Source organism: Hippocampus bargibanti, linkage group LG09, assembly GCF_051943395.1.
Source record: "Hippocampus bargibanti isolate YZ-2025 linkage group LG09, ASM5194339v1, whole genome shotgun sequence".
NCBI lineage: Eukaryota > Metazoa > Chordata > Actinopteri > Syngnathiformes > Syngnathidae > Hippocampus > Hippocampus bargibanti.
The window spans coordinates 10,624,331-10,644,654 of NC_142742.1; the positions used below are offsets into that span (position 1 = coordinate 10,624,331).

Consider the following 20,324-nt stretch of genomic DNA (forward strand, 5'->3'; position numbering starts at 1 on the left):
TCCGCCTTCGTCAATAAAATAAAAAAATAAAATAAAATAAAATAAAATAAAATAAAATAAAATAAAATATGACAAATTACAATTAAAAGATGATAATCCAATTAGGTATATTTTTTCCGCAAGGGAAAATAATGACATTGTTAAAATGAAGATGTTTGCCATAAAGTGGGAATTTTGCTGCATATATTGAGAGAAATATTTGATTATGCGAGTATTTTTTGTTTGATTGTGTAATTCAAAAAATAGCAACTCAGCAAATATAGCATACACAATATTTTAAGACTTGTGCATCTTGCATAACATCTCCACACCAAAATGCAAACGCCAGGATAAATTACCAGAAGTAAAAGTGCTTAGTAGATTATTTTATCATTTATTCATTACAGGGGGTACTGGAGCTATCACTGTTGTATTTGGGCAATAGGCATGGGACATCGTAAACCAGTTGCCAGTCAATCGCAGGGCACACAGAAAGGAACAACAAATTAACCTCACACCGAGGGACAATTTGGAGTATTCGATCAGCCTGTCATGTATGTTTTTGCAATGTGGGAGGAAACCAGAGGACCCAAAGAAAACCCACACAAGCACGGGGAGAACATGCAAACTCCAGACATGAAGGCAAGATCTGGAATTATGAATTGCCTTCTAGAAATTACTAAATTTGATCATTTTTATCCTCACTCGGTTCGCGGAGGATACACCAAACCTCTGAGACCGGCTCAAAAAAAAAACCCCAGGGTTCGATCGAACACAGTTAAGAACCACTGCACTCGTGTGTCCGTGCATCACTCTTCAGTCGGGGGTTAATTAAATAAAATCCTCACTCATCCAGAGCAATGCCATTCTAACTAAATAAACAGAAGCACGACTAACAAAATATTTCCTACAACTATAACTGGACTATTTTTACGCAAGTACAGTACTGTATCTATGCTTCCAGATTCAGTGACTTACTTTTTCGCCTCTGTTAACGGATGCGCTCAATTTTAATTTCCGGCGTTCAAAGTAATGTGATACATTCCTCTCTTTGACGTGTGGAATTGGCGTGTCAAACTGTTTTAGAGAAGCGTGACATTGGGACACGTTGCTTTCTTTTAGTGTGGTGTTAAAAACATTATCGCTATTTCAATGTAGCGATGCTGTCAGCTACGAGAGCAACGAGGTTCCCGCCTATACAGGAAATGCATTTCTCTGATTTTCAAAATAAAATGTATAACACGAAAGTTGAACGAAAGATATTTATTATGAAAGTTAGCATTAACTTGGTCGGACTTACAATCGTCCATGTGATACTTGACACTTCTACAACTTTAACGCTTTTTTTCACTCTCGGTTGTTTTTCTCAACTGTTGTGCATTTTACTAATGTATAAGCTTCCCGATTGTACTCGCGACACTGAGATTCCTTTTAACTGTCGGTGTGCGTGACATGTCTGAATAGTGACGATTTTAGGAAGGGAAAGGAGTCTTCGAGTTTTCGAGTAGGCCTATTTCTGTTGCTTTTCCATCAGTGCTACAGAAATGTCACTGGCCGAGTATGAGAGACATTTCGACTCGCTCAATTCCGATTTGGTCGGAGGATCTGTGCTGAGCGAGCGCTCCTCGTCGGCCACATTTAATGGCGAAGAAGAGAAGTTGCATTACATTCCCATCCGAATCCTCGGGAGGGGGGCGTTCGGTGAAGCGACGCTGTACAGAAGAACCGAGGTGAGATCATCCAGTCAGTCCACTTGTCTGACTGAGGAACTGTTCACTGGAGAAAAGACACATTGTCACCAAGTTGCCAGGCAACATCAATCACATTTTTTTAAAGACACGGTGGTGTTTTTTAGATCCCTAGTTTTCGGAGGAACGCCTATAGTTCTTTTTTTTAATGTAACTTAGAACAGGAACGTAATTATTGTCCTTATATAGAATTCACATGTCTGTAACGGTCAACAACTTGTATAAAAAGATGTCGTACAATATGAAAATTGCTCATGGAGACAACTTTTTTGCCGTTAAAAACTCTCCCTTTATTTCCCAGGACAACTCCCTGGTTGTTTGGAAGGAAGTGGACCTGAACTCACTATCTGAACGTGAGCGGAAAGATGTCATGAATGAAATTAACATCCTGTCCATCCTTGAGCACAACAACATCATTGCCTACTTTAATCATTTCATGGATAAAAACACCCTGCTCATTGAACTGGAATATTGCAATGGTAAGAGGCGTAACTGCAGATTTGATTGACACTGAATGAGTCTGGAGACTCATAAACATTTATTTCCACAGGTGGGAATCTTTATGACAAAATCATCCAACAGAAGGGGAAACTTTTTAATGAGGAGGTAGGCACATGTTAAATCAAATAATATCCTCACCCACACATGAACTTTATCAGAACCCCTCTATGTTCTGCAGGTGGTTATTTGGTACCTGTACCAAATTGTGTCAGCTGTGGCCCACATTCACAAGGCTGGAATTTTACATAGGTTAGATGCTCATGTGACTGCGGACCCATCCATCCAAATTGTTTCAGGTTCATCATCACACTTGTTTCCCCACAGGGATATCAAAACTCTCAACATTTTCCTGACTAAGACTGACCTCATCAAGCTTGGGGACTATGGTCTTGCAAAGAAACTCGGTTCAGAGTTTTCAATGGCAGAAACGGTACGTGTTCGTTTGTATCACACTGAAGTTAGAGTTGTTTGAGGTAACATGTTCAATTTAAGTGTGGAACTTCATTTAGACTATAGTCGTTTATTGCCACTGCACTGTGTCATATTTGTGCAAGGAACTAACTAACTCAGTTGGATAGTCAGATTTTATAAAAGCAGTGATTTGCTGTGTCTTGTAGGATATTGTACCAGCTCACTAGGCTTTGTTCCACTTTTTATTTTGCATGTTGTGTATTTTCCACTATATTTTTTTGTGGTTTAGCAATTCCTTCCACAAGTACTTAACCTGGAGCACGAAAAATATTTCCATGTGGTACGTAACAAGATTAATGATGATTGGTCAATTTAAGTGAGTCACCTGGGTCACAGAAGAAAGAAACTAAAGTCAACGTCCCATACGGCCCGTTAGGCTTTTCAATCCGGCCCGCCGAACTTGCCCAAATTATACTAAGCCCCTTTCATAAGTCTCACGTACACTTTACAGTCACGGTTTTGTTGTTACGTTTTGTAGCGTCACATATGTTGTTAGCTTCTTTTGAATCTTTCTTCTAGTTTGAGGTTCTGTGCATCTATTTTGGAAAATGACATGCAATTGCACGACTTTGTAACGCCTGCGAAAGTCCGGAAGACAGAAGCAGGCTTCTGATTGGCTGCCGAGCCGAGTATGCAAATTTCAACTGCAGGTAGTCTATGTTTGTGTGCTCGGCGACGGTACACGTGTATTGTTTGCGCGTGAGTGAGGAGTTTGTTGAGCGCGCGGTCAGGACAAACCATCTATGATTTGGCGGAATTTAACACAAGTAGGTATTATTGAGCTTGAATATTTCGTTGTGTAATAATATGTTTTGAATGTTGAAAGTGATTCCATTTTTCAATAAATGTTGATTTCTTTGCCCCTTCGATGGAAACTTAAAAACAGACGCAATCTTGATAAATCACAGTGCATATGTTATTTTAATCTATTTCCATTTCCTCCTCCAAGTATCTGCGAAATAGTCTGTAAATGCCATATCTTGCATATTCCTTGAGACAAATTTATTAACTGATCAGGGATATTTTTCACATTTGAAAGACAGTTAATAAATTGGGTTGTAGTGTTTTTACTGTGCTATGAGGTTTGTACATACTACGTTTAAAGGACAACCGGCACCATTTTTTGTTTTTGTTTCCCACTGACATCAGAAAAACGTTTTATAGCATCTAAAATACCCAAATCAGGCAGGCTGATATTTTTAGTTAAATGAAAAACACCAATAAAAATGACTTCAAAATGAATCCGGAAATGGTCAGTTTCAGAAGGTCCCACCCCTCTGTTCGTGACGTCACGCCAAGACGTCGTGCCTTGCTCGAGAATCAAAACAATGGCTTCAGATTCGGAGAAGATGTTTTCTTGTTCTTGTTCTTCTGAAGAGGAAAGCATAAATGTTTGCAATTGATTCTAGGAGTCCAGTATATAACATATACTGAGTATGAATGTTTACATTTATTGTGGTCACTAAGCTAACTTTTGTAATTACGGACTTGACATGTTTAGGTGATGCCTCTTTTTTCTCCATTTAATTAATTATGCTGATCTCTCAGCAGGAAATGGTCAGGTTTACATTCTCCAGTCAAACCACAACCACCCACACGAACAGGCATGTCAGCAGAGATTTCATCATGATGGGCTGTGCTAACTCTGCTGTTCCCCGATATGAGGTTTAGGGCTTTGATGCTTTGTGTAATTCTAATATGTTTATTTTTTTATGTACAGTGTGTGGGAACTCCATATTATATGTCACCTGAATTATGCCAGGGAGCAAAGTACAACTTCAAATCTGATATCTGGGCCATGGGCTGCGTCCTTTTTGAAATCTTAACTCTGACACGGACATTTGATGCGACGGTAGGATCCACATTTATTTAAATATTTGAACAAGATAAAAGGATATAGTTTTTGACAAGATGCAGTTTGTGCCATTGCAGAATGCTCTGAACTTGTGTGTGAAAATAGTCCAAGGTAACTGGACCATGGACGTGAACCGTGATGTTTATGGAGCTGGATTGATCAAGCTGGTCTATGAATGTCTCAATCAAGTGAGTGGTTTGCTGAAAATGCGTATTGGGTGTGCAAAAATTCTGCGTCTTTTGTTGAATGTACAAATTATATTGTGTGGTCTTTTTCTGTGGCAGGATCCTGCAAAGAGACCAACAGCCGAGGAGATTCTAGATCAGCCAGTCCTCTCCTGTTGCCGACAGTAAGTGAAAGTGATATTTTATATCAAAAGATACAGTGCCTAAAAAATAATTGCTCTCTTTTCAAATTCTTACTTATTAAAATAGTTTGCCCTTTTTAAGATTAATCAAGTGGAAATATATAAAATAACGCAAACCATCACAAAATTCAGTTTTTAAACCATGATTATTTTTTTTTCCATGAAAAATACAGTAAAAGGTTATCGCGACCACCCGCGACAGACAAAAAACCGCGATTTAGCGAACCCTACATGTATTCGTGAACTTACATGTGTATGAGTACAAAAGATATGTATAAGGCCAAATTTCGTGGAACACAATACAGGACATGCATAAAGAAGCACAGTAAATGTCTGCAGTACAGTACAAAACTCTAATGCAATAAAGTAAACAGTCCACTATCAACTTACAATAAATACAGTATAATATTTACACGTACACGACTCGTCTTTCTTGATGTAACGCACCGTAGATTCATTGACGTTGTAATGGTGTGCAGCAGCCGCATGACTTTCACCTTCCCTCATTTATATTAAGTATTAAGTAGGAATGAAAATGTGAGAATACGTACAGTACGTAACCTGAACTAACGCAATGCGAGAACAGGAGGAGGGATAAGCATTCAGGTAGTTTGAATGCCATCCAGACGTGTCGTCTCTCAGCCAATCAGCTTTGGCCCGAGTCAGCACGAAAACATGAAAAAAGGAAAACCCGAGTTGACGGCGCGGCATCACATGAATGTAAACAAAGTCAAGACAATAAATGTACAGTAAGCAAAGTGATGAAAATTTTGGTTCCATTAATCATCGACTCATTACCATTTACAGCACAGTAATGCCTCAAATTGGATGAACAAATTAAAAAATAACAACAGCGAATCTAATGAATGCTGTACGCTGCTCTCTGTGACTCCCTGTGGTTTTACAGTATAGTACTGTAGTGACTTTCACTGCTATTTGCGGACTTTTTTTTAAGGTTAGAAAAAAAATCCGCAATGCATTAAGGGCCGCGATAACTGAACTGCAAAGTAGCAATTGATTACTGTAAATTTACCCAGTGTGGAAAAAGGACATGCCTCCTTTGTTAAATTATTAATTTGCATTGCCTAATCACATTTCTCAGTTCATTTTCAATTACCACAGCCATACGCGATTACCTTCAGACATGTTTAAAAAATAATTCACCTAAATCAGGGGTCTCAAACTCGCGGCCCGCGGGCCAAATGCGGCCCCTGAAAGAATATTTTGCGGCCCGCCTTGATATGAATGATTAATGTTAGTGCGGCCCGCATGATTGATATGAATGAAACTTGTGTGTGGAGATGAACAAGTAGGCAAGAGAAGCCATGATTAGGACAGTTAATGTTCAATATTTTCTTTATGTTAAGAAAGTTAAAGGTTGAAGAACTGAATACAGACATTTGTAACTTTATTAATAATTAGTTTTCCTGTGTTTTTTTCAGTCGTCTGTAACTGCCTTATGATCATTAAATTATTTTATTTATTTATTACTGGTTCATTTATTTTTGTATTCATTTTTCCATGTATTCATTTAATTCATTTTTTGTGTGTTAAAAATAAAGATTTTGAGAATGTTTTATCTATGATTTTCTTGTGGAAAAACCGATGCGGCCCAGCCTCACCCAGACTCTGCCTCCAGCGGCCCCCGGGTAAATTGAGTTTGAGACCCCTGACCTAAATAGAACCTCTTTGTCGATATGCGTGACAAAATCAAGTTAGCCAAAATATCTCAAAAAGCAGCAAGAAAAACCACAATCCAAAAAAATTCAGGAACATTTGAAAGAAAATTCTGAACATCTTCTAGTCTGCCAAGGGTCACAAACCTAAAGACACAAAACAACAAAATGACCCTCAGAGAAAACGCCAGAATAGTGTATCAAGAACTCATAGCCTCACTCGCCTCAGTTAATGTCAGTTTTTATGACTCAACACTGAGGATGCGACTGGGAAAAAAAATCATCCAAAGCAGACACTTTAGCTCCACAATAAGCATCTGACAAATTTCCTCTCTGGCAGGGAGCTTGAAGAGCGAGTTGCCCTGCTGAATTCAGCAATGAAGAAAACAAAGTAAGCTGATGTTTTCTTCTGTTATCACCTTACGATCATCTTACCAAATAGTGTCTAATTGATTGTTTTCTATCTATAGGCTCAGTACAGCGACTGAGACCCCTGTTGCTGTGGTGACCACACGCTCAAGGGAAGTGTATTTCTGGGGCGGAGGCAAATTCACGCCCCAGAAACTGGACACTTTTAAAGGAGGCAGCAGTGCCCAACATGTGTGCGCTGGAGAGAGTCACTTTGCAGTGGTGACGGTGGAAAAAGAACTCTACACTTGGGCCGTAAGTTTTAAGAATGCAGTGATCCCGTGTTTATTGGATTGGATTCACATTTATTAGTCTCGCAGTGAAGACATTTACATTTCACAGCAGCAACGTTATGAAAGGAAGAGGAAATGAAAGAAATAAGTATAAAAAGAAAATACAAGAGCTGCTGGAAAGGCAGCCACTATTGTGGCGCCATCTTGAAGTCTTCTTCTTTTCCTTTCGGTTTTTCCCTACAAGGGGTTACCACAGCGAATCATTGTCCTCTGTCTTCAGAGGTTGGATTTGCATGTTTGTTTTGGCCAAGCCTTTACGTCGGATGCCCTTCCTGACACAACCCTCTGTATTTATCCGGGCTTGGGCACAATAAGACACTGGCTTGTGTCACCTTGTGGCTATAGAACAAGCAACTCTATGAACTTAATAAAGATGAAGATATTCAGTAAAAGGCTCCCAAATGCAAAATGGTCATCGGCACAGCGGCATTCAAACAAAGCAAAACTCGTGGCGCCATCTTGAAGTCAAAAGAAAAAAATTAATAAATAACAAACAATATGACAACACAAAGACACAATCTTAAGCACTTTCTGCACCCTCTTTGTTGCATGAAGCAGTTTTAGATAAGAGGAGAGGTCAAAGCATCCTTTTCACCAGTAGATCAGGGACGTCATGGTGGAATGTGCATGTCTACTACAATCTGAATGTTGAAAGCAAACAAGAAGCTATAGCATCCATTGATGAAAAGAGATTGTCTCACATCTTCGGTCCCACGTAAATCCACTTCAATTCTAAGCCGACATTCCTCCCAATCAAAAACAGTGCCGGCATATTTGTGCTGGCGAAAAGGCGCAACCGCTCAGCACAGTCTCCTCTTTGTTGAATGTCGTGGCCAAAAATGCTGAAAAACAAACCATATCTGTTCCACACGACGCACAACAACACAAAGTGACAAAAGAAAATACAAAAACAAGACAAAAAAATCATTGATGGAGTTTAGTTGGGGACCTTTTCTACTTCTTCCACATGGAAAAAAATATATTAAAAAACAATCACACCCTCCCCCAAAAAAATCCACTATATAATGGGGCTGCGTAGATCAACTGCAGTTTAACTGTGCCGCAGATGTACTCGGTGTGCAGTACTGATAAAAAAATGTCTTCCTCAGGATTTTCAAGGCGGAGCCAAGATGGTGGGCCAACTGGGGCATGGAGATCAAGCTTCTTATCGGCAGCCCAAAAGGGTTGAGAAACTCCAGGGGAAGGCCATCCGACAGGTGGAGTGTGGTACTGACTTCACTGTCTGCATCACTGGTGAGCGCCTCCCCTCCTCACCATATTCACAAAGGACGAAAAAAATGGACAGCCTTGCTTATATCTACCCGTTTTGTGTTTTGCAGATGAGGACCAAATGTACACGTTTGGCTCAGACTATTACGGCTGCATCGGTGTAGAGGGTGTCATGGGTATGCAGATCTTGGAGCCGGTCCTTCTGGAGTTTTTTGAAGAACGGCCGGTCCGTCAGGTTTCTTGTGGAGACAATCACGTGGTGGTGCTCACCCACAGTGGAGACGTCTTTTCCTGGGGTTGTGGAGAATATGGTATGGCTTTGGTGATCCCATTACATTTCTGCCCAAAAATGTGTTTTTGTCATTAGTATATCAACCAATAGATGGAGACAGAAACCTCTTTGATACACTTTGTCTTTATTCCATTTGTAGGGCGTCTGGGCTTGGAATGTGAGGATGATTTTTCTTCTCCAATGCAGGTAAGAATTATGCCTGACATGAATATATGCCTCACTGTAGTCATTCTTATGACCACTTACACAGGTATGAATCTGGGCCACGCCCTTGCGCCATTTACGCATTTTGACAGCCACTGGTGAAACTTTATAACTTCACTGCGCCAGCACCGGCGCAAGTCTTTTATGATTAGCACGTATTGCTACATTATCCGTGCCACATATGACATACTTCTGTTTAAAATAGCTAAAGAAACAAATTTAGTTCAACAGATATGAAATAGTGTTGTTTTTCCATTAGAGGTTTTAACTTTCGTTGTCGCCCATCTTGCCTTACTGCCTTATCTAGCCATAACCACCTTGCATTTGTTTTGCTGCATTCCAAAGTAGCGGTAGAGGATTTTTCGGCGTTCTCCGTGATCTGCCGGAAACTGCCGAAAGATATAATCGAATATTCATTTACCCAATGATGCATTGCAGTATTTACATCAAACATGGTGGGTGTTTGCCATATGCAGCATGAGAACAGGAGTAAAACTGACATTAAAATCAGGCAGCAAACAAACACATTCTCGTTTTTTTAAGAAACTTTCGAATACGTCTGCGGAGGTTAATAACAATTTGTTGCAGCAAATTGCTGTTAATGATTCGAATTTAATGGGTAATGGGAGTGATTTCAGAGCTGTTGCAGCACATTGGATATCTTCAAATCAAAGACATTTGTTTCAGTAGATACCAGTAACAAATATTGTGCTAAGTCTGTTTTCTTTTTCTTTATTTTAATACCGTAGAAAATCAAAATAGCACAGGAGTGATTGTGTAGTAACTAAAGCAAATTGAAAATGTGTTTGTTTCATGTATGAATCAATTATTTGACTTGAATTAAAATTGTTGATATGTATTTGAAAAATCGGTTTTCGTCAAATATTGTTTTTTCATTTGCAATTTACAAATATGCTCCAATGAATGTCCATCCATCCATCCATTTTCCGTACCGCTTATTCCTCACTAGGGTCGCTGTCTTCGGGCACGAGGCGGGAGACACCCTGAATTGGTTGCCAGCCAATCGCAGGGCACACAAAGACGTCCAACAGTCACTCTCACACTCACACCTAGGGACAATTTAGTGTTCAATTTGCCTGCCAGGCAGTGTGGGAGGAAACCGGAGGACCCGGAGAAAACCCACGCTGCCCCAAGGAGAACATGCAAACTCCACACAGGGAGGCCGGACCGGGCGCGGACCGGGCGCGAACCAGCGACCTCTGCACTGTGAAGCCTGCGTGCTAACCACTCGAATACCGGGCCACCTCCAATGAATGTATTTTGGTTTATTTCAATCAGTTTAGTATACTTTGGCAATCTAGTTTATTCGGGCCCCATCAGTTTTAGAATTTGGCCCCCTTTTCAGACACAAGGGGTCAACTGGCCCCCTTTTTTAATTTCCCAGATGCATCCCTGCTTACACAAATGTCATGTTTTTCTTCTCCTCAGGTGGAACTTCCAAAAGGTGCCACCATCTCGTCTGTGTCATGTGGCAGTGATGGAACCTTCTTTTTAACAGACACTGGCAAAGTCCTAGCATGTGGAAACAATGAATTCAACAAGCTAGGTCTGAACCAGGAATTCTCTGGTCTCAAAAACCACACTGGAGAGGTAATTAATCGCAGACCAGAGAAGTGATCTAAAATTATGATCAATCTTTTTTATTTACATTTGCAGTCCAATCAAAAATGGAATACAAATCTGTCATAACCTGAAGGAATATCTTGTGCCTTTAAGTCACCCGCTAATTTTCAATTACCGTAGATTTAGGTCAGGGCTCTTCCTTGACCATTCTTAACTCATTCAATGCCATTCATGAATATATTCGGGAATTGAAAATATGACATTGAGCGCCATTCCCGCATTAGTTCGGGCTTTGGGTTTTTTCCTGCTTGGGTGCCGATATAGCGCTGGCATGACCTCTGGCAATTTTTTTTCTCTTCTACAAGGGGGTAGCATTTCCCTTTTTCTAATGTTAGCGTTTCTTTCCAGCTTCAGCTGTTGTTCAAGCGCAATATAAACCATTATGTATGTATTGCATTGTATTTTTGACAGCGACCCTCATTTCAAGCTCATATAACTCCAGACCCGTATAATTATGAATTCACTATTTTTTTGTGATGAAAGAATAGAGTCTAAGGTTTCTTACGCTGCATTGAATGTTTATGTAGTCCTAAAACTCAATATTCTGTGGCTCCTGGAATTCGAATGACAATGACAAAAACTCTGGCACTGGACTGGACACATGTTTGCACATCCGGCAGTGAATGAGTTAAAAATTATGTCAATAAATGATGCTGATTATTGAGATATATTTGTTTTCTACTCCCGCAGAACAATAATATCATGATGAGGTTAGATGTGGTGAGTGTACTAGTATTTTTAATGTATTTGTTTTACTGTCACATGTCAGGGTTACCAGGGCATTCCATACATTACAACACTGACTTTAGCAAAACAGCTGTCACGCTTCAAGATCCAGACTATAGCTCCAGGGAGGAACCATACAGCTGCCATCGATGGTACGGCAAGGGGAAAAAATAACATTTGTATCTAAAAAGTGTAACTCGAGTGTTGAATCCTCATCTCTAAATCAATTTCACAGAACGCGGTCGCCTCCTTACGTTCGGATGTAACAAGTATGGCCAACTCGGTGTCAAAGACTTCAAGAAACACCAAGGTGTGCAAGTCCTGGTTGGACCATTTGGGGGCAAGATTATCACCAAAGTTTCTTGCGGGGACGGCTACACGATCGCAGCAACGGAGGGTAAGAGCAGATAGAATATGTCCATACACACTCCCATTTTCCTGTGACTGACATGAAGTGCGTGAACACTTCCTGTTTTGTTTCTTCCAGACAATCAGATTTTTGCATGGGGAAATGCAGGAAATGGTCGACTTGGAATGCCTGCTGACAAAGGATTTGGTTCAGAGGTTTGTCCTGCCATGCCAAGGCCCATCTTTGGCTCGCTTCACCATGTGCCAGACCTTTCTTGTCGTGGCTGGCATACCATTATCATCATGGGTGAGTCATTTCATTTCATGGTCTTCAATGATGGGATGGCTATAGTCGCTGCCTGTCTGATAGTTCCTTGTTGTGTCTATGCAGAAAAAATGCTCAACTCCAAGACCATTCGCTCGAACAGCAGTGGATTGTCGATTGGTAGTGGTAATTTTATTTTTATTTTATGAACCTTTAGCGCTCTTTAACTCTCTGAGGGAGCAAATATGTATCATCTCTGTTTTTGGTGTCAATTGTAGGGATTGTACAGGATAGTTCCATAGCCACTGTGGATTTGGAATTGGAGCCGGGTTCGGAGACCGGGTGTCGGGACGGGGCCCTCGGGGGTACAGTGGAGGTTGATGTTGATGCTTGCAACTTGGAAACGCCAATGATGTCAATGGCAAATCAGACTGGAGACAGTTCGTGTCCTCTCTGGCTGAGAAAGGTTTATTTACAATCTGAAAGTCGCTTCTAATTTTGTGACGTCTCCTTTCCCGTTTCTCCCAAACTCACACACGGTATATATGCTTCTGAGACCAAAATATCTTGTCTTTATTGGGCCTACTACAGGAGCTTGAGGATGCTGAATTTATTCCAATGCCTGAAGAGTCAGACCTTCCTCCTGACCAGCTCCCATCTTTCTCAGAGAGCACCACTCTACCGTATGATGAGCTGAAGGATCTGAAAGCTGTTGCAGCAGCTGTCAGCAGTGAACATGACCTTTCGGTAATGTCATTGTCTATGTCTTTTACTCTATATATGTTGAAAATCAAACCTCTGAAGATGTAGGACTTTGATTTACTGTGGCAACCCCTAGAAGGGTAAGGTGGAAGGAAAAGAAGATGTTGAAATTCCTTCAAGGCAACAATGCACAGAGTGGCTTTGAACTGTGACAACACGGAAGTACACATTATTACATAAGTAAAGCACTTACCCAACAGTGTCTACGTTTAGTTGGCTTGGTCTAACTCTTTCCTCGTTTTGATTTAAATAAGGTTAACCCTTAAATAACTTCACTGGCCACTGTTGACACATACCTAATATAGAATATTTAAGACCATATTGCTATCATTTGAATTTACAGCAGGCGTCTTTTTTTAACTCATTCACTGCCATTCCCAAATTTGTTCGGTTTTGTTTTTTTCATCCTTGAGTGCCGATAAAGCGCTGGTCATTGCCTCTGGCAATGTTTTTTTCTTTCCACAAGGGAGCAGCATTTTCCTCTTTTCCATGTTAGCGCTTTGTTCCAGCTTCAGCTGTTGGTAAAACGCTATACGAACCAATATGTATGTATTGCATTGTATTTTGGACAACCACCCTCATTTCAAGCTCATATAACTCCAGACCGATGTAATTTAGGAATTAATTCTTTTTTTTTTTTTTTTTTTGATGAAAAGAAGAGAGCCTAAGGTTTCTAACACTGTATTGAATGTTTATGTAGTCCTAAAACTCAATATTGTGTGGTTCCTGGAATTCAAGCGGCAATGACAAAAACCCTGGAACTGGAGTGGTCACAGTTTTGCACATATCTGGCAGTGAATGACTTAATGTGTTTATGGTGTTTGGAAAAACATGGTATGTGTATGTTTAGGAATCAGTCATATACATGACATCAAATATAGTATTTGATTTGTCTGTTTTCACTGCTTTATAGTTTTTTTTTCCAAGTTTGACATTATAGTGAGAGAAAAAAATAGCATGCACCATTTTCTCAAAGGATACAAACCAGTCAATGAGTTCCCTCTATTAATTTATTAATTTGCCTCATAAAATTCCATTCGGCATTTGGAGTTGTCGTAATGTCATGGTGAACTAGCTTTGTCATCATCACACAGACAACTCGAACGAGTGATGACAAACTTAACGGCTTGGAGGAGGTAGGCATCTACAGCAAAACGGACTCGATCACGTGCTGCGGAGCAAGTAGCGAGGTGGCACAGGTAATGCCCCGGCCCCATGACACAGTGTGTCAACATGGTCGCCTTATTGGTATAACAAATTTCTTTCGCAGCTGCGAGAGATGGTCACTCAGCAAGAGCTGAGGATCCAGATGCTGGAGAAGCAGGTGAGACAAAATACTTTTCTCTGAGCAAAAGAAGCAGTCGTTATCTGATGTCGCTATCTTTTTCTCTCACACGGTGCAATAGATTTATTAGATAACGCATCTCTTTGGCTGATGACCATAAAAAGCCACTCTAAAATGTGCAGATTTACTGTGTTGGGGTGCCAGAATGTCAGGAAGTATCTGATGTGACCGCCATAGACATGATCAGATTGGTGATTACTTTTCAATACGGTTGTAGGTCAGTGACCAGCAAAAGGACAACGAGAGATTATTGGCAGCATTCAACCGGTTGTCGCTGCTGGAAACCAGGTGTGATAATAACGGCAACCACTGCGACGGTCCCGGACTTGAGGATGGAGGTGGAGGACGAGCGTCTGGATTCAGAACTGCAGGGTCCAGTTTGTGAGGCACTGCTTGTTTGATGCCCTTCTGAATGGGAGAAGTGATTCAATGAATTATTTGGTTGCTAGTTGAAGTGAGAATACCAAGCCCACTTGCAGTAGACACGGCTGCCTCACACACCTTACAAGTGTCTTGTGTTGTTACATGCAGTATTTAACAGAGCACCAAGTTTCCTCTTTATATTATTGCATATGCAGAATTGTTTTCGTGCAAATGTGCGCAGGCTTCCCACAGACTGAAATGTTGGCTGAGTTCAACATGAGGCTTCAGACAAGCTTAAGTGTTATTCCATCCACAATGTGAAGATTAAGTCCTTGTTTTACTGGTGATTATTGTTTACTTCCTGTGATGTCACCTTGGGTCTTTTGTGCTTGCATGTTGGATATTATTTAACAGGCTAGACAAAAACTTTTAACATCCAATGGAAATGTAGGGCCTTGAGTCAAATTGAGTATTTGTTTACAATTAGGCAAAAAAAACTCAACCAAATACCACATTACTTTGTGGAAGTGGGATGTGTGGGCCGAGAAAGAAGTGAAACAGGACCTTGGCAGAGGACTCCACTCTTGAGTTCTGTCAATTGGTTGCCAATAGCAAACATGCTACATGCTAAACAGTTAGAAGAGTTGTATCCCCTCTGAATGAAGTCTGAAAGTCACCACTTTCAAGTTCACGAAAGTTATGTGTCAGACTGTCATCTGTTTACGTGGAGACTTCCATCATAAGTTTTATTGTATGTTTTAAAAAGAATTGCTCAGAAATGTGGGCTATTTTAAGCTTAATCTCATATGTAAGTATGTAGTATGTAGTATATGATTTTAAAATGTGCATGTTTTTTATATCATTCGGTGAAACTACTGACAAGGTAGCTGTAGACCTTTTCTCTTATTGCCCTTTTTTGTCCATCTCATGGGATGACATTATTTTGGCACAAACACTTGAATCGTTTTAAAATTGGATTGTTCTTTTTTTGCCATTTACAACCGTTTATTTTTCCTTTAGTCAGTTCTATGTTGTATATGCACTCACGAGATATTGTACATTATATATCTGTAATTGCAACAGTTGGTCAATAAAACTGTCCAAAGTAAGATGCGTTGTCTTCGCATAAAGCATTATTAAATTTTCAACAGGTGTAATTCGTGTTTTATGAAATATTTCATTTGACAGCTTTAAAATGTCGCGTGAACGCCTATAGACCAGATGTCATAGAGTATAAAGAAATAAATCCAACTAAACTAAATACTCGCGTGTAGTCTACCGTGTGTTTCAATTGCACAAAGAGAAAACACGTATGTTGCCAGAAAAGTGTGGCGCTTTAATATGACGTCACTTCTGGACGAAGCGTTCCACCGCGAATTACATCCGACGTTGTTCTTAACGTCCCATCGGTTTGAGTAACGTTCAGGTGATTCTCAACATTGACATGCGTCAAATACATTTTTATTTATCTATCCAAATATTGACTTTTATGTAGACTTTAGACTATATAGCATTCTGCAGGTTTAAACAATGTGTATTGGTCATAAAATTAACAGTAGCGTGTTGTTTTTCTGTGCGCAGCATGTCAAACGGAGAATCGATCTCTGTGGATTATGAAGTATTTGGAAAAGTGCAAGGGGTATTTTTTCGGAAATATACACAGGTATGTTTTATTAACAGATTCGCATGTGTATCGACATTCGACGTTTCGTCAAGAATACACGATGACACGCACACAAACTTACAAATATTTATCCTAATTATACATTATAGCGTATAGAAAATTACCACTGAAACGTTCAAAAGGAAGATGTCATTAAATATGATTATGATATTAAAAATCGTTTTAAATTTTTCAAAACTACGATAAATAATTTCAAAACTTTTCTGCACTATTAATAATTGGAATTGAAAAAAAAGGCACCCTCGCAGTTATATGTCAATTTCCTGATTAAATAATACAAAAATGCAAATATATGGTTGAGAGATTTCAATTGTTATTAATTTGTGTATTTATTGATTTCTTTATTGCGTAATTTGAGTTATGAACAGTTCCAATTAGAAGATGGGGTTGCCAGAAAACTTTAAAGGACAGGTGTCAAACTACCAACATCTGATTCAAATAATCAGGGTAGCATCATGTTCATGCAGATTGCTGATGAGCTGAAAAACAGTCATGGGGATGGGAAATGATTTCAGAATTTTTAATTGTGTTACTGATGTATATGAATGATAATACATTTAATTTCAAGCGCCTTTCAAAACACCCAAGGAGACTTTACAATAAAAACAATAAAACAAAGCACATAACAATAAAACCATAAGTAAAATGATAAATAATATAATAGCAGATTGAACTAGACATTGAAAGCAATTTTAAACAGATGGGTTTTGAGGTGGGACTTGAAAATAGGGAGGGAGTCAATATTACGGATGTTGGGTGGAAGTGAATTCCAGAGTTTGGGAGCGGAGCGGCTGAAAGATCTGCATCCCATCGTGGTGAGACGGGCAGAGGGCACATAGAGGTGAAGGGAGGATGAGGATCGGAGGGACCGAGAGGGAACAGAGATTTGAAGCAGGTCAGAAAGATAGGGAGGGGCAAGGTTATGGATGGCTTTGAATCTAAACAGAAGTATTTTGAATTTGATTCGATGTTTAACAGGGAGCCAGTGGAGCTGCTGGAGGATAGGGGTGATGTGGTTAAAGGAGGGGGTTCTAGTGATGATCCGGGCTGAAGAATATTGGACGAGTTGGAGTTCATGGAGAAATTTCTGATTGACACCGAAGAGAAGTGATTTACAATAATCGATGCGGGAGGTGACGAGACTGTGGATAAGGATAGCAGCGGAGTGAGCGAGGGACGGAGACGGTTAATATTACCGAGGTGGAAATAAGCAGACCGAGTTATGTTATTTATATGGGAGTGAAAAGATAGTGAGCTATCGAGGATGACACCCAGGCTCTTGACCTGAAGGAAGGGAGACATGGTTGAAGTGTCAATGGTGAGAGAGAAACCGTTAGTTTTGTGTAGGGTGGAATTGGTACCGACAAGGAGAAGTTCAGTTTTTTTCACCGTTAAGCTTGAGAAAATTATGGGAAAGCCAGGATTTAATTTCTGAGAGGCAAAGTGAGAGGGATGAAGGTGGAAGAAAGGCGTCGGGTTTGCTGGAGAAGTAGAGTTGGGTGTCATCCGCGAAGCAGTGAAAGTCAATGCCAAATTTATGGAAAATATTGCTGAGAGGCAGTAGGTAGATAATAAAGAGAAGGGGCCCCAGGACAGACCCTTGAGGCACACCCGAGAATATCCACTGTAACTACAGTACTGTACTATGATAACGTATATTTGTGACTGATTCCAGCATGATTTGTGTGCGCATTTGTCAGGATGACAATAGCACAGCATTAATTGCATTTTCAAAAATAATGTTCTGTGTGCATTCAAGTCACCGGTCATATTTTTGACTGATCCGTATGTGTGTCTTTTGAACTTCGCAGGCTCAGGCCAAGAAGCTTGGCCTTGTAGGTTGGGTTCAAAACACAGGTGCGGGAACTGTTCAAGGGCAGGTGCAGGGCCCACGAAAAAAGGTGACAGAAATGCAACAATGGCTCAAATCCACTGGGAGTCCCAAATCACAGATTACCAAGGCAGAGTTCAGGAATGAGAAAACTGTTGTCTGCCTTGAACACTCATCTTTTGACATTGTAAAGTGACTTGTACTTTATTAGCCTCAAAGCACTTATCAATTTTGTCCTTTCTTATTATGTGTTGAAATGCTGTACTTATAATGTTTTGAAAACTGCACATAAGATTCGTTTCCTCCTAGGCAATGTAGAAATGCTTTTACAAATAAAGCAAAAATGATGCTTTTTTTGCCAGGCAAATTAGCTAATGCTCCATCTATTGGGCTATTTTAACACCATTCCTGTAACTTTTCTGTTATTCAAATTGGTTACAAATCAAATACAGGAGACCTTCATGTGTGGTATTTCCATGTGATCCCTGTGTTTGAATTTGTTTTCGTCAAATATTCTGGTTTAGTCCTATATCCATCCCTAAAACAGATATTCGGTATGTCTTCCCCAAAAACCACTGATCAGTTAATTCCTGTTTTTTCCTGTCAGGTGTTTTATACTCCTGAAGTACAGCGTCTTGAATACAATATGTTTTCAACCACTTCTACCATGAACTGTATCCGTGATTCTCAATGTGTAGTGCAAGTATCACAATATACGAGGGTGATACATGGAAAGATCACTGCCTCAGTGAGGTTTTGCTGTGCAGTATTTAACTTTTTGGTGTTATTTTTTAGAATGGATAGAATTATTGAGAGAACATTTTATTTACACTTTATTCCCAACACATTCAACTGCAATTACATAACTGAAGTTAAACATGTTACAAGTTTGCAAAAATATTTAAATTTAATTAATCAAGTGGTCTGGAAAATCATGGATGAATAAGCCCACTGTCTAGTTTTTCTTTGATTAAAACCATGGTGAAGGAAGAAATTTTTAGTGGTGTCCTGAGCTGACCCATATTATGTTAAACAATTTGTTTGCCACTTTCTGTATTTCTCTCACACTGATCATGAACACCTGGTATCACTTGTTTTGTCGCTTGTTCCACACGTATCTATGTTTTGTATTTTCCTGCATGAACTGCTCATTTTCTCATACGCCCGACAATGTACCATACACAACATGTTTTTCTGGAGCACCTGGTCTCAAGGCTGAGGGAGGGGGAGAAATGACTCATCTCTAGCGAGGACAAACTGGCCACTTGTTCTCGCGTGAGTTGGGTCTATAAGATGGGGGGGGGGGTTCCTCAATATCGGTTAGAGTCTGCTGTGAACTGTGCACGAGTGTCCAGCTGCCCTCTGTCGACGGTAAGGTATACTATTCTGGATCTGAACTGTGATGTTGGAGTCTTTACGTGGGGGCATAAAAGTGACAGTTTGTGTCTAGCGTAATTACTCATGAGGGGAAACATTGTGAACTGCTGTGTATTCTATCATTAAACGTATGGGATAATGTTGTGAACTGCTGTGCATTTTTCATTAAATGTCACTGATATATATATATATATATATATATATATATATATATATATATATATATATATATATATATATATATATATATATATATATATATATATATATATATATATATATATATACAGTTGTTGTTTGTGGTCATTTCTCTGCTGCGATCTCTCCGAACCTGTAATAAATCAAATTTTTCACAAAACACATGGTTATGCTGTATTGTAATGGGCATTGTGGTCATATTTGAACAGGTAATTTTTTTGGGGTGGTCATTGGCATAAAAAGTTCATGAACCCCTCTGTGTTCTGCTTTAAATAGGGATCATGAACATTGTGCCTGCTGGTAAGAGCTAGTGTATGTTCCGGTGTATAAGGCGCACCCCCAATGAATGGGTGTATTTTCAATCTTTTTTCCCCATATATAATGATTATAATAATAATAAATTTTATTTTTAAGCGCCTTTCAAAGCTCTAAAGGACACTTTATAGTCACAGACAAGCATAGGAAAAAAAGGTGCATCGGACTATAAGACGCACCTTCAATGAATTACAAAGGTTTTTCCAAGTATATAACAATATCTAAAAGTTTTCCAAATATAAGGAACACGATATTATAAGGCGCTGCAGTCGAGCCTGGGTTTACGCACAACTTTTACAGTGGCAAATTGAGTCTGGTTGCTTACAGTAGTTGTGAGACCTGTTGTTGCTCAATATTGCTTCACATATAAGGCACACCTTAGTATAAGGCACAGGGTCATCTTTTGAAGAAAATGAAGGCTTTTGGGTGCGCCTTAAACAAC

General features: G+C 39.7%; 2 protein-coding genes across 3 annotated transcripts; both read left to right on the plus strand.

Annotated features, from left to right (window-relative positions):
• The first annotated feature begins 1,291 nt into the window (after window positions 1-1,291).
• nek9 (NIMA related kinase 9) lies at window positions 1,292-15,691 on the plus strand. 2 transcript variants are annotated; one of them, XM_089004761.1, is made up of 23 exons: window positions 1,292-1,709; window positions 2,029-2,206; window positions 2,278-2,333; window positions 2,407-2,477; window positions 2,553-2,658; window positions 4,420-4,551; window positions 4,632-4,742; window positions 4,839-4,903; window positions 6,938-6,988; window positions 7,068-7,260; window positions 8,408-8,552; window positions 8,639-8,839; window positions 8,960-9,006; window positions 10,474-10,635; window positions 11,438-11,546; window positions 11,630-11,791; window positions 11,882-12,049; window positions 12,134-12,193; window positions 12,286-12,473; window positions 12,599-12,754; window positions 13,864-13,968; window positions 14,040-14,093; window positions 14,332-15,691. In XM_089004761.1, exons 1-23 carry the CDS (start codon window positions 1,524-1,526, stop codon window positions 14,497-14,499), a joined length of 2,874 nt encoding a protein of 957 aa, XP_088860887.1. In that variant the 5' UTR covers window positions 1,292-1,523; the 3' UTR covers window positions 14,500-15,691. The 2 variants fall into 2 exon arrangements, with proteins under 2 accessions (XP_088860887.1, XP_088860888.1); XM_089004762.1 differs by having other exon boundaries at window positions 12,134-12,187; window positions 14,332-15,690.
• Window positions 15,692-15,831: 140 nt separating this feature from the next.
• Window positions 15,832-19,533, plus strand: acyp1 (acylphosphatase 1, erythrocyte (common) type). Its single transcript, XM_089004308.1, has 3 exons — window positions 15,832-15,903; window positions 16,059-16,140; window positions 17,973-19,533. Exons 2-3 carry the CDS (start codon window positions 16,060-16,062, stop codon window positions 18,186-18,188), a joined length of 297 nt encoding a protein of 98 aa, XP_088860434.1. The 5' UTR covers window positions 15,832-15,903; window position 16,059; the 3' UTR covers window positions 18,189-19,533.
• The last annotated feature ends 791 nt before the right edge of the window (window positions 19,534-20,324 follow it).

Excerpts from the sequence above, each read along its gene's own strand:
- nek9 (XM_089004761.1), top strand. The coding sequence starts at position 1,524 with ATGTCACTGGCCGAGTATGAGAGACATTTCGACTCGCTCAATTCCGAT. Across the intron at positions 11,547-11,629 it reads CCATACAGCTGCCATCGATG|AACGCGGTCGCCTCCTTACG; the intron begins GTACGGCAAGGG and ends TCAATTTCACAG. Across the intron at positions 11,792-11,881 it reads CACGATCGCAGCAACGGAGG|ACAATCAGATTTTTGCATGG; the intron begins GTAAGAGCAGAT and ends TGTTTCTTCCAG.
- acyp1 (XM_089004308.1), top strand. The coding sequence starts at position 16,060 with ATGTCAAACGGAGAATCGATCTCTGTGGATTATGAAGTATTTGGAAAA. Across the intron at positions 16,141-17,972 it reads TTTTTCGGAAATATACACAG|GCTCAGGCCAAGAAGCTTGG; the intron begins GTATGTTTTATT and ends TGAACTTCGCAG.